The 13,881-nt window shown below is 39.8% G+C and overlaps 1 protein-coding gene across 2 annotated transcripts in view; it reads left to right on the forward strand.

Moving 5' to 3' along the window:
• The first annotated feature begins 41 nt into the window (after positions 1-41).
• Positions 42-13,881, forward strand: part of RBMS3 (RNA binding motif single stranded interacting protein 3) — an 830,965-nt gene continuing 817,125 nt past the window's right edge. For both annotated transcript variants that reach the window (XM_040433298.1, XM_040433299.1), the window contains exon 1: positions 42-645. In XM_040433298.1, the coding sequence (XP_040289232.1) occupies positions 571-645 (75 nt within the window). In that variant the 5' untranslated portion in view covers positions 42-570. The remainder of the gene's footprint in view (positions 646-13,881) is intronic.

Raw genomic sequence — 13,881 nt, forward strand, 5'->3', positions numbered from 1 at the left:
GCCCTAAACACCATGTCACTCCAAGAGGGAGACAGCAGCAACTAGGCTGGAAGGTTTTTTTTTTTCTTTCTTTCTTTCTTTCTTGCTTCCTTTCTTTTCTTTTTTTTTTTGACCTAGTCAGGGGGAGGAGAGCGAAAATACTGAGAGACTGGGAGTAAGAAAAGAGAACAGCAAGCCGGTCTGCAGGAATTCTGAGTTAGAGCATACAGCTTTCCTGGTTCCTGTCACAGGACTTTATCTTCAGCACCTTCTGGATTTATACTACAGAGGAGCTTCTTTTAGGAATTGTTAACAGTGGGATATCAACAGGGGAGAGAAAGGACAATCAGCGCCTTGTGTGATTTGATTATTATTTTTTTTTACAAATCTAGATGTTTCGAGCTTTGATGTTTTCCTTATCGTGGTGGAATTAGGGATTGGTAAAACATAAAACAAAAACCCATTAAGGCTGAGAACTCCTGAAACAACATCCTCGCTGTCAGGAATAGTGGTTTCTGAGAAGGAAGAAGGGCCTGGGTCATTACTCCCTGTCAACGAGTTTTCTGCATCAGATATAACGATTCCAGCTACATGGGCAAACGCTTGGAACAGCAACAAATGTACCCTCAGTACACTTACTACTATCCTCATTATCTCCAAACCAAGGTATGAGAGAGCACCGCAGAGATTCTCTAGTGGTGCCCCTATTATGTGATTATGCTCTCAGTGGATGATGGATAGGTGATCTCTATGAATGACAGCTTGGCTTATTTCAGTTGGGTATCACACAGAGCAGAGCTTGTCAAAACAGGGACAGGAGAAAAGCAGGAAGGTCAAGCTTGGTTGTTCACCCCCCTTCCAACCCCTCATGTTCTCTTTCTATTTCTACAGTAGAACTATTCTTTTCTGTTTAATCCTTTGTTGTCTGCCACAAGGATTATATGTGTCTTCTATATTAGCGTAGAGCTCTGTTTTATCGGCAGAGTGTAATTCTCTTGACATAGGATGCAGATTGGCTTGGACAATAAAACATATACTCTTGGATGTAAGTACAGTCTCAGAGGCACTTTAGTGAGATCTGTACAATCTGGGCAGCTGAAAGCATTACCCAGCTGCAGGGGAATTCTGTGCTGATCAACTTTAAGCAGAAAATGCACACATCAAAAGAGCCAGAAACAATCAGATTTGTTGTGTTGCAAGTTTGGGAAGTGAACAACGAGCACACCATTGGAGGTGGATGCAGCACTTTAACAGTATAGGGACAGTCAAGAGGGACAAAATGGGCCAATGGATAATATTGCATGCTTAGACTATTTCAGCACTCATAGATGCTCAGCATCAGCTACATCTCACTGAAAACTGCTTAGTCAGACATTCTGTGAACCATGCTATACTTACACTATATAGCACTGGAGACGGAACTTCACTGACTAGACCTTTAAAGAGATATTTCCTTTTCCATTGTTTGCAATGTCAAGGTCAATGTTAGAGTCAGCCGCCCAATTTAAGACCTCTTTGAAGATAGCGGATGGGTTTCTTTGTCTTGGTAACAGAGACAGCATTCTCCGTCGGCGGTAGAAATGACTAAAAGAGCAATTATACATAAATGACTGAGTTATCTTTATTCTCTTGGTTGTTGTCAGGAGCATGCTGTGTGCCATAGGTATCTAGACGTTCAGAGGGAATTTGGTGAACGTGCAGCATATGTGTAGAGTTGCAGATTGGGTATACAGTTTTCATTTTCAGTAGTCTATGGATATCTAATGCTTCAGCTGAAATATAAAGCGTGTGTGATCATGGATAGAAACATCAAAAGATCTGTTTTACTTGTGTCTGAAACATGCCATTAGTCATGACAGACAAGTGGCATCTGGATCTTATTACTTTAACATGCTTTTAGCTTCTAGGGCATTTATTGTGGGTAAGGATACTATGGGAAAACCCCAAGTAAGTGTATGCTACTTCTATTCATGTCTGCACACCAAGAGAACCTACAGTTCCATAGCCTGATATGCTTGGATGAGCAATAATTTTCTAGCCAGACACAATACTCATTAATTAATTATGGTCTTTGCCTTCCCGTTGGATCTCCAGATGTTTTGTGTGACACATTCCACAAACTGAAGAAATAAATACCTTGGTGAGAAAGCTCAAAGTTCACATGAAGTTAACCTGTTGCATGTCTGTGTGGGGGCATTTTATAGGCCAGACCACCCTTAGGTTAGAACTTCTTGAAGAACTGTTCAATGGCATTAATGTGTAGTAGAGGAAGCAGATAGCCTATCATAAACTTGGCTTTTACCCCATAGCATGAATTTAGTTGACAAAATGTCTGCCTCCCTGATGAGACAATGACATACTTTACCAATGTATGGACAAATTGCTCATTTCGATGACCTGTCGTTATTAAATCAGCAAGGTATGAGCCAGCATTTCAGCAAGCAGAACCAGGCGTTGGCCAGCATTAGTCTATGAGGCTTGATATTTCAAAAGAGGCACTACTGTACCAGGATGAATTATTAATGATCACCATTAAAAGCTAGATAGTATTGTATTCCAATCCTGTTTCCATGGTGAGCTGATAATTTATAGCATCCATATAGGAAATGCACAATTATTGGAATATCATGTAGCTGTCAGAAGAAAAAAAAAATATCTTTTACCGAGGTTAAAGGGGCCTGAGCTGCCAGCTGCAAGGCAAATGCAGCCTGGTTATGATGTTCTCACTGTCTATAACAAGCCAGGGGAAGAAGACGTTATCAGTAAAACAGATACCATTCAGAGCTGGAGCTAGCGGAATGAATGAAAGAAAGAATTGTTGCTTCAGGAATCAGATTTGCATGTTTTAAAATTGCTTTAGAAACTATTTCAGGAATGTTTCATCCTCTTTTTTTTAACCCTGAATGACACGACATTCCTTAAAAGTTTTCTCCTTTAAATATCTAGAGGTTAACTCTTTCAGCCTGACTAATTCGGGATACACGAGAATTCTATTTTATTTATTTTTTTCCATGATTTCTTTTTAATCACTTTCTGAATCTCCTTCAGTAAACAGTGTAGGGTTTACTAGGAGGAAAGGGACCCATTACGTGCTGCATATATTAAGATTGTCAACTAACCGGTTCATTAGTATACAACTATAATAATAATATAAAAATAGAGCTGGAGACTCTCATATGAATATTGATCTTTCCATCTGCTTTCTGGAATTTGAAAATGATTCTCTTCGGCTAATGAAGGTAGATAGCAACCCAGGAGAATCGTGAGCAGGCTAATCATGTGAAGAGAAATTAGGTTCAGTAATTGTCAATGACCTGAATGAAGCAGTCTCACTAGGAAACAGCATCAACTTTAAAGGCTTTTCATGAGATAACAGTGATTTTTTATCTGGCTTTTCATTTCCCCCATGGTCTTTTGAGATATTCTTTATAGCAGAAGAATAGGCCATGCTGTACTTTCAAATAAAGAAGGTGCACCCTTAATTAACCATGTGACATTACTGATTGATGTGGAATCCCTTTACTAATTGAAGAGAAAATTCCAATCTATGTAGGTATAGTTATAGCATTCATTTTATTCCCCTTCACATTGTCCTCTACAAGTCTGCACCAATTTGTAATCCTTGTTCTGGCTATGCCCCCTACTTGTGCTGACCGAGTACAGATTTTCCAGACCCATTCCTGCTTGGTAGGTTTACTGCATTTTCCACATTTGGCCATCTGGACATACAGAAGGCCTTGTCGAAAAAATTCCAACTCGAGGAGGAGGTTGATATAGCTTCCCTTGCCGGTGGTGTGCAGCCTGTGTTTGGTGTCTGATGTGAGGTAATAGTCAGGTGTAAGGAGTAATTCATCAACCCCACGCTGGTTTCAGGCCACAATTCCAACCATCTGCAACCTGGTCATGTGCCAAAGGCCCGATAATCTTGTAATATTCTGCGTCTACAAATGCATGCCATAAATATTGCTATAAATTGTGTCACTTTACACTGCGCGCCTTTTGAGGTTCAGATCTTCATAGTTACATGTCTAAGTTTTTATTGAAGCGTTGGCTAATGTGACGTGATACTGTAGATTGTATATTTAGCTTTACGCTGTAGTACCGTTACAGCATTCTCTGATTTTTTCGGACTAGTTGAGACGAATCGAAGCTGTCCTTGATCACTACTTTTAAACATGACAGTTTTTACATTTTGGTCTAAGTGTACTTTTAGTTTTTTTTTGGACTGTATTATCCTTCCGTCATTGAAAGAAATGAGAGGCTATCGTTGACAAGTCTTATGCGCATCCAGCGTCGTCATATTGAAGTGTTTGTCTTTCCAGTTCTCCCAGACGTTATGTAACTTAGTACATACCTTTGTAAAGAATCAATACAGCTTTCAGAAAATACACCGCAGAAAACTTTGTAGGCACACACAGTGGGGCGCAGAGTTATTTGGATCTGCATTGCTTTTAAGGCAGATAAGAGAGAGAGTAAAATGCATAAGGTTCATTTCAGGTCACGTTGGAAATGGCCTGAACACAGTTGGCTTTACAGAGATATGATTTCACACAGTACTTTTCGTCTTTACGAGTACGTTTGGCAAGAACAGCTCATTCAGTCACGAACATGCCAGTTCTGAAGCTTCCAGGAAGTCAACTCTCTCCCCCTCCACTGCTAAAGTTCAGAATTCCTTCTTATGTGTTGTTTTGAAAATGCCTTTAATGGAGGGAATTTAGACAAGTCGAAACGGTTGATATTTGTCCAAAACTTGATTCCAAGACTATACTGAAAAATCTTGTTTGCTGAGAGTGTTTGAGGCACAGCTGTATGCAATTAAACAGCGTAATATTAAAAGCATGTGTATGAGAGATCTATTATGATAGATTTGTTCCATAGAAAATAGCTGCTTATGGGAAGAACAGAGGCACTCGGAGCTCTGATTGATTCATGCATTGTTGTGTGCTGTGTGTGATCTTTTGGGGATATGTTTTTCAAGTCGGTTTACACACTGTGTTGAGTAGGCGGAAATGACTGTGCAATCTGCACACAGAATATTTTCCCGTTTACGTGACAATGTTCTCTTTGTAAAAAAAAATATATATATATATTTTTTTTTTCAGGATTTAAACCTGAGTTGAATTTCTACTGAGGAATATTCTCTCCTGTTATTCACTCTTTTTATTTCAGATGCTTCTACAATAGCGTGGAAACTAACAGGGAACATAAACTAATGGGATTATTTATAATTCAGGTCACAGCTGCTATCCCAGCAATTGGCCACAATTACCTTTATCCTGGCAGTTATTACAGTACTGTTTACATTCAGTTGCTCAATAAAATGCAAACACAAGAAAAAAGCCCACTAACCTTAAAGGGGTTGTCTCACTTCAGCAAGTGACATTTATCATGTAGAGAAAGTTAATACAAGCCACTTACTAATGTATTGTGATTATCCATATTGCTTCCTTTGTTGGCTGGATTCACTTTTCCATCACATTATACTCTGCTCGTTTACCATTGTTACAACCACCCTGCAATCCAGTAGTGATGGTTGTGCTTGCATACAATAGGAAAAAGCACCAGCCTCTCTGGTGGCCGGGTCTATGAAAGCACACATAGGCTGGTTATTTTTTTGTATAGAGTGCAAGTATGGCCACCGCTGCTGGATTTCAGGATGGTCATAAGAATCCTAACAATGGATGCGGGCAGTGTATAACGTGATGGGAAAATGAATCAAACCAGCAAAGGAGGCAATATGGATAATAACAATACACTAGTAAGTGCCTTGTATTAAAGGGGTTGTCCGAGTTATGAAAAAAAAAATAATATAGCACTGAAAATCTGATGGGCAGCAATATATAACTAAGCTAAGCAAGTTTTATGCAAAAAAATGTATATATATTTCCTCATTTCCCTGGTTCTTTTCTGGCCCTTTGTTTACATGCAATAAAAACAACCTCTGCCCCTCCCCCTTCACTGCTAAGGGAGTGAATACAAGAGCTGCCCTGAGTGACATGTCTGCCTGCTGGGAGACTCTGCAGCATATTGTATGTGTAGGACTACAAGTCCCAGCTGTATAATGATACTGCTAAGGGAGTGAATACAAGAGCTGCCCTGAGTGCTGGGAGAATCAACAGCAACTTGTAAGTGTAGAACTACAAGTCCCAGCTGTATAATGACACTGCAAATGCACACAGGATCTTCCCCCTACCTTCTTGTGCAATGTTCTCTCTAGTCTGTCAGATCCTGTGCCCAGAATTGTCACTGCTGCAGCTAGCCAGTATGTGCAGCTGAAGGGGTTAAGAATCTTAGGAGAGAGAGCAGACAGCAGTGAAGGGGGGCGTGGCCAGCACAGTGACGTCTCGTTTACAGGCTTGTAAACGACCTTTATCAGAGCAGGGAGAAAAGCTGACATCACAGGTCATGTGACCCTCAGTGAAATCTGAGAAACCAGCCACTGGAGATAAAGTGAGTTAATTGGAAAGCTGTTACATTTGCTTAGTTAGGAACATAGAAAGAACAAAAAAATAACTCGGATAACCCCTTTAACTTTCTGTACATGATAAATGCTTTTTGCTGAAGTGACTCAACCCCTTTAAAGGGAAATTGTCCCCAGGTTTATGCTGCCCTATGTAAGGGCACAGAAACTGGTGATGGGCACCCTGATTACAGAGCAGGGTGCCAAAAATTTTTTTGCTGTATTTTCCTTAAAATTCCTGTTGGGCAGCTCCAATGGGGCCCAAGTGCTGGATTCCTATCACTGACATTCCTGTGCTGTAAATTTCTTGTATTCTTTATCTCCTGGATTTTCTGTTCCTGCCATTGAATGACAGCTTTCTCCGTAATTCAGTGTAGGAAGAAAGCTGTACATCATCTGTGGAAGGGTGAAGGGGAGAAATAACTCATGACTATGAGGACTCCAAATTTCAGGTCACACAGGAACTTCTTCTGAATGCACCATATATGCCATAGTCTATATTAAAAGCTCACCAACTCTCATCAATGTTTATCTGTCAGAAATGAAAACAGGATTAAAGCATCAATAACTTTTTACACAACTTTTGATATGTTATAGAGACATGTCCAAAGCTGTGATTGGCTGGGGTCTGAATGCTGAGAACCCCACCGTTCTCTAGAATGAAGGGAGAGAAGTGAGCGCATATTGCACTCTCTTTCTTTGCTGCCTGAAACGGGCTCCATAGAGGTCTATGGTCCCATCTCAATTCCGTCCTCACCAGAGATGAGAGATAGTGGGATATGCAGTAACTTCTCTCCCCTCATTCTTGAGAACTGTGGGGTCTCAGCACTTAGACCCCCCACCAACCACAACTTTTAATATGTCTCTAGGAGCTTTTCAATATAATAGCTACCTTCCATTAATAGTCATCTTGAGGACTTTGTCCTCAAAAAGACACAGGGTCAAATTTATCATTAAGAACTGCCACTTTTGTTGCATCCTGCACGTTTGTAAGTCTTGCAACTTTTTCAATGGCACTTGCACAAAACTTTTGGCCCAAGTGCTGTTCCTCCGCTGACCCCTCCCCTTTCCTGATAAGGGAGGTGGTGAGGGGGACGAGGCGAGGCCAGCGGCCACACCACATTTATCATCCTTTACACCAGAAATTTTCTATGCCAGGAGTTGACGTAGATCTCAGTTCAAGCGCACAGACTGAAGTGACGGATGCTGCATCTAATTTATGACGAGGCTTATGTTTTGTCAATGATCAGGTGCAGCATCCAGCAGAGCACCTGGTTATCATAGATTGACATATGGATTATGATAAATCTGACCCCCAGTCCTCAGGTTGACTACTGACTGTGAATATTTAGTCATCATTTCTGGTGAAAAGCTCACGTTTGAAGAGGTTTCTGCTTTTACTGAAAGGTCAGTTTAAAGCAGGCTGATAGAGGTGTTTCTGCTTTGGCTAATAGAGGTGAGCTTCAAGCAGGAGCCAATTCACCATCAGAAATTAAAACAGTCTTAAAGTCTATGTGCACCTTTGGGGACAATTTTTTTTATTCTTATTGCATTGTATTTATGAAGTAAAAATATATTTTTCAATTAGTCTTTATTAAAAATATGGAGTAATTTTCTCTGTACAGAGCTGAGATGCTCTATTAAGAGGATCTTAATTCTCTAACTATTCCTTCAAGCAGGGAGATACCAGGCTCCTTGTTTCTGCTCTTTGACATTACAAACACTCATTAAAGCTCAATCCTTATGTTACTGATAAGAATGTCTCATAAATAACTGTTTATGACCTCTTAATAATTTAGAGATAAGGGTTATTATATGAACAGCACAAAGTGAAAGTAGGATTCACATGGCTAGAAAAAGAGTTAACCCTTTGTGACAGAATGGCTCAATATTTTGAAAAAATGAGTTTGAGCCCAACATGAGTAAAATGCAATTATAAAAAAAAATTCCCGCAAAGGTGACCTGTCACCACTCCCAGCATGTCTATCATAACTTTATTCCCCATGCAATAACAATTTTGGAGCATCTTTTCATATGACTCTTTGTTTAGATAGATAGATAGATAGATAGATAGATAATTAGATACTGTGTGTAGATTTCTGTCATGACAGAGTACATCCTTCCATGTGTGATATGTATTTAATTGGCATGAAGAATGCAGTTCAGTTCCTATTCTATTTTGTGTGGAGAAAAGACAATGGTTCTTAGCATGCAAATCCCTGGATGTGTTTTCTCATTTGACAGAATAGAATTAGAACTGAGGCTGTGGTTCATTTCTTCAACCACCTTGTCTTTTTAATAATTGTAGGATGCAATGAACTCTAGTCTTCATGTGACACCATGCACAGTCAGGAACTCCTCCTGCATAAAGAGACCACAATGGAAATTATGAATGAAAACAGCATAAATGAAGATAAAGATAGATTTCTCTTGTATACGTATCTCTATAGCTATAGGACACTTGCTGAGAACTGGATTTTCATTATATGCTATACAGAATCAGAATCATGGCAGAATTGTAGTAGGTAGAATCATAGGTTTTTGAAAGTGTGTTTTATGGTATCTCTATTGTGATGCTCATTTCTAAGCCCAGAAACATTTCTTACAGAGTATCTCTAGAATGTAATTGTCTATTGCCTTAAAAAATATTATTAAAGAAATCAACTATAGGCCAAATCAAGGTGGGATATCTTGGAACCAATTAGAGCAGTGGTTCTCAACCTTTTTAAAGCCGTGACCCCTTAATACAGTTCATCATGTTGTGGTGACCCCCAACCATTACATTTTTTTCCTTGCTACGTCATAACTAATTTTGCTACTGTTATGAATTGTAATGTAAATATCTGATATGCAGGATGTATTTTTATTGCTACAAATTGAACATAACATAATTGTCCCCCAAATAAATAAATCAGAAGTGCTCAGGGTCCCCCAAATAAATAAATCAGCGGTGCTCAGGGTACCCCCAAATAAATAAATCAGCGGTGCTTCAGGTCCCCCCCAAATAAATAAATCAATGGTGCTCAGGGTCCCCCAAATAAATAAATCAGAAGTGCTCAGGGTCCCCCAAATAAATAAATCAGCGGTGCTTCATGTCCCCTCAAATAAATTAAGCCTTGCTCAGCCAAATAATTAAAATAAAATTAGCCAGGCTCAGCCAGGCTCAATTAAATCATTGGTGGCAGTGGTGCTCAGCGGCTGTGTCATTAACGAAAAAACTCGGACCTCAGCAGACAGGCGGCCCGACTTCCCCGTCCAGACGTCAGGCTCCTTCAAGCACAAGCAGTGATAGGACATCACTTCCTGTGCGCGAGGATAAGGGGCCGCTGCCGTTGTACGGGCGACCCACAATAGGAAGCCTCCGGCGACCCCCCGGAAAGGGCCGATCGACCCCCAAAGGGGTCGCGACCCCTAGGTTGAGAACCGCTGAATTAGAGGATCCGATGGTCACCTCTGGGATCTTACCTTTCAGGAAAAGAAGAATTATTTGCCCCCATTGTGCTTGAGAAGAGGGAGAAAATAATGGTGTTTTCTCAATTTTAGCCATGGCTGTTAATTGTAGAAATACCCTTTTTAAAGGAGTTTCCAATACTTTTATATTGATAGCCAATGCTGGGGATATGTTTTCAATATCAGGTTGGTGAGATTGAACACCTGGCACTCCCTTGATTAGCTGGTGATGTAAACTATACAGTGGAGAGAAGGCTCTGTCCACTGTGTAGTTTTCAATTCCAGCATACTTCATCTCATCTCATACTTACTTGAATGGGATCTGAACTGCAGCACCCCAGCATGACCACTACACAATGGATGGAACCTTGTGCTTCTGGTTGTAAAGTTTCTGGCTCAGGTGGCTGCCCAAAAAATTGCTGATTAGTGGGAATGTTGGGTGTTAGACCCTCAACAATCTGATAAGAATGATGACCTATCTGAGAATAGGCCATCAATATCTAAGTACCAAAAAACATCTTTAACGGAAAGGCTATTTTGTTTGTTGTCCTAATGCATCTAATATTGAAAGTGATGCATCACTGCAATAACATTCCTGTCATTTCTTTCTATACAGCTCTTATGCAGACCTATGTATTTCCATGGTAACAGAAAAAATAACTGTCTAGCCTAATTCTGCATCATACTTCACTTCCTCTGCCACTTTTTAAGCTAATGCGCAATTGGTAGGCTGTCAAGAAGAAGGTTTTACAAGAGTATGACTGTAGTGAGAAAGCACAAAGTTTGTTTGTGGTACTATAGGGATGCATAGTTTTATGTCGGGATAATAAAACAGAACAAAAAAAAATGGCTGCTAAAAAAAAGTAATAAATCCTCATAGAAAATGATTTAGTCCAATTCTCAGTTATAGATGAGACAGTTATGGCTGGTCATGTTAGAAATGTTCTTTGGCTTTTTTGGGAGCTGTTCTGACTCTGGATGTAATAGCAATCCAAAAATACAGCAGCACCGATGGAATTCACTAGGTCTTATGAAGCTCATAAAGCTTGAAAACATCCCATCCACTACAGAGAACTGTCTCTATTTTAATAGTATAGGAGCTTTTTGAAAGAGCGCTGTATACTGTATTTTTGCCTCAATCTCTTGTGAACAAATAGGGATGACCTGGATGATCGGTTTGACCTCCTAGAACCTATGAAGGAGCTTTTGTGTTCTACAGGCCTAATATTAGGATCTAATGTTGATAGCCTATCATTAGGATAATCCATCAATTTTACTGACCCCGAGAAGCCCTTTAGACTTTTTTTTATCCATAATATCTGTTGTTGGTCTAGAGTGATGCAATTAGATTCTTACCTAGTTCTTTATGGTCTTAGGGTTGTCAATCCATGTATGCTTTGTTTGAAATGATTTACAGTAGTTACAAAAATAACCATCTCTTTGGCTTCATCCAGTAGGGATTTTTTAAATGGCGCAACCACCTGCAATCTAATAAACTATAAAAGGTGATTAGTCGATGGCAGCAGGACCTTTAGGAGGAATACTTTGCAAGAGCAGTTGCTACTTATGGAACACATCAACCATGGATTATATTAAATAGATTTATATGTTGAAAATGATTAAGTATAGAAGGACAGAAATGATCAGGTTGTGAAGTGAAACATATACATTTGTTTCTGAAAGGGCATCTATAGCAGCACAGCACATGTACACAGTAACAGATCAGGCAAAGAAAGGTGGCTTTAATCAGCAGGGTCAGGCTTACTAGGCATTGTGCGTGGTTTAATATGGTTGCGCCTGCAGGGAGGTGCCCTACAATATAAATCACTTTACTTATGTATTTACCAACTTGCCAGCTTCATTGAGTAAATTGTGTTAAATGTCCAATAGAAGAATGAACTAGATACAGGATGCTACACTTTATAGGCATAGAGTCTGTTAATTCACGTAAACACCTAAAGAATTGATTTGGTGGCTAAAAAATATGTTTTTCTTGAACATTTTAGAAATCGCTACAAAAATTATAAGACTAACTTTCTAAAAAAAAAAATTAAATATTTAAAAAATGATGTCAACATAAAGCAAGCAATACTTATTATGAATGTTAATTATTAACTTATTAGCATGTCATAATAATTTGTTTTACAAGCAGAGAAATGCACATTTAAAAAAAAATATCCTATACTGAGACCTCAAAGCAAAGGCCAATGGACAAACAACCCCAGGGCACCACCACCCAAAGCAATGAGATATCAAATTGCTGTAACCAACAGAAAGCTGTATGTAATAGTACACAAGCTACTGTATACATTATGGAAAATGCACATTTGTCCAAATTTGATGTATATTTTGGAGTTTTCTTTTTTTACTAGATAAACACAAAACAAATTTAACCAAACTTTGCCATTTCACAAGGATCCAGAGTTCACCACATTCATTACTTCAACTGATCTGATTTTGTTCGGGCTGTCAGCTCAGGGAGTGTCTCTTTTCTCAGGGTAATGCTCTTTCTGCTGCAGCACTCTCCCTATAACAGCTCGGGGAGTGTGTCCTTTCTCAGGGTAATGTTCTTTCTGCTGCAGCACTCTCCCTATAACAGCTCGGGGAGTGTGTCCTTTCTCAGTGTAGTGTTCTTTCTGCTGCAGCACTCACCCTATCACAGCTCAGGGAGTGTGTCCTTTATCAGGGTAGTGTTCTTTCTGCTGCAGCACTCGCCCTATCACAGCTCAGGGAGTGTGTCCTTTATCAGGGTAGTGTTCTTTCTGCTGCAGCACTCGCCCTATCACAGCTCAGGGAGTGTGTCCTTTATCAGGGTAGTGTTCTTGCTGCTGCAGCACTCTCCCTATTTCAGCTCAGGGAGTGTGTCCTTTCTCAGGGTAATGTTCTTTCTGCTGCAGCACTCTCCCTATTACAGCTCAGGGAGTGTGTCCTTTCTCAGGGTAGTGTTCTTTCTGCTGCAGCACTCTCCCTATCACTGCTCAGGGAGTGTGTCCTTTCTGAGGGTAGTGTTCTTTCTGCTGCAGCATTCTCCCTATTACAGCTCAGGGAGTTTGTCTTTTTTCTCCCAGTATAGATAGGGATTTTGGTAGCTGAAGGAAGGCACTGAGCATTTGCATCCACCTCAGCAATGATACAAAGATGGACAGAGAAATAAGAAAAAAAACATAGAGCAGGTGGCACTATACAGATACATTGTATTGAATAACTCATTGGTTATACTACATTTTTATGTACATTCAATTACAAAAGAATTTAGATTCAGGTCCTAGTTTGAAAAATGTAGAATATTTTTGTGGAACAATTTCTCTAGGGTCTTAAGTAGGTCTCTGTGCAGTGAGAGGGATGAAAAGTTAAGAATTCTGTTTCTGGAATACCTGAATGCTGGAGGGGGATTGCCCTTTGTGTGGTTGGGTCTATCATAGTTGGTATTGCTCTGCTTTGATCTTATTGTAGTAATCCTAGTTAACCCCTTAATGCATAATGCTGCACATGTACACCATTAGCACAGAGAGGATGTATGGAGCAAGCTCACAAGCGTAGCTCGCTCCATTCAGTACATGGCTGGTACTGGCTATATAAAAACCTTGCATAGTGCAGGGTGTAGCAGTGTGGCGGAAGCAAGGGTCGGCAGGAACTCTTTGCTGTGCCTGCTGTGCTAAAGCCTGGCACAGGACATCTATGCCAGGCTTTAGTAGAGCAGCACAGGCAGGAGCAGTGATGTGTGCTCCTGCCTATACATTACTAACTTCTATTTCAGTGGAATCTGTACACCAGTAGACTGCTCACATGTCAGCGCTGAATGAGTGTACAGATTGCAAAACATAAAAAACACCTGAAGTACAGGTGTCTATTATAAAAGAAAAACATGAAAAAAAGGAAATTGCAAACATTAATTTCATGTCATTTACAATAGTTTTTAATAAAGTTTAGGTACATTTTAAAATGTCAAATCATCTCCATTTCACAATTTTACATATAAACCTAAATATACT

This window comes from Bufo bufo, chromosome 5 (genome assembly GCF_905171765.1).
Source record: "Bufo bufo chromosome 5, aBufBuf1.1, whole genome shotgun sequence".
Classification (NCBI taxonomy): domain Eukaryota; kingdom Metazoa; phylum Chordata; class Amphibia; order Anura; family Bufonidae; genus Bufo; species Bufo bufo.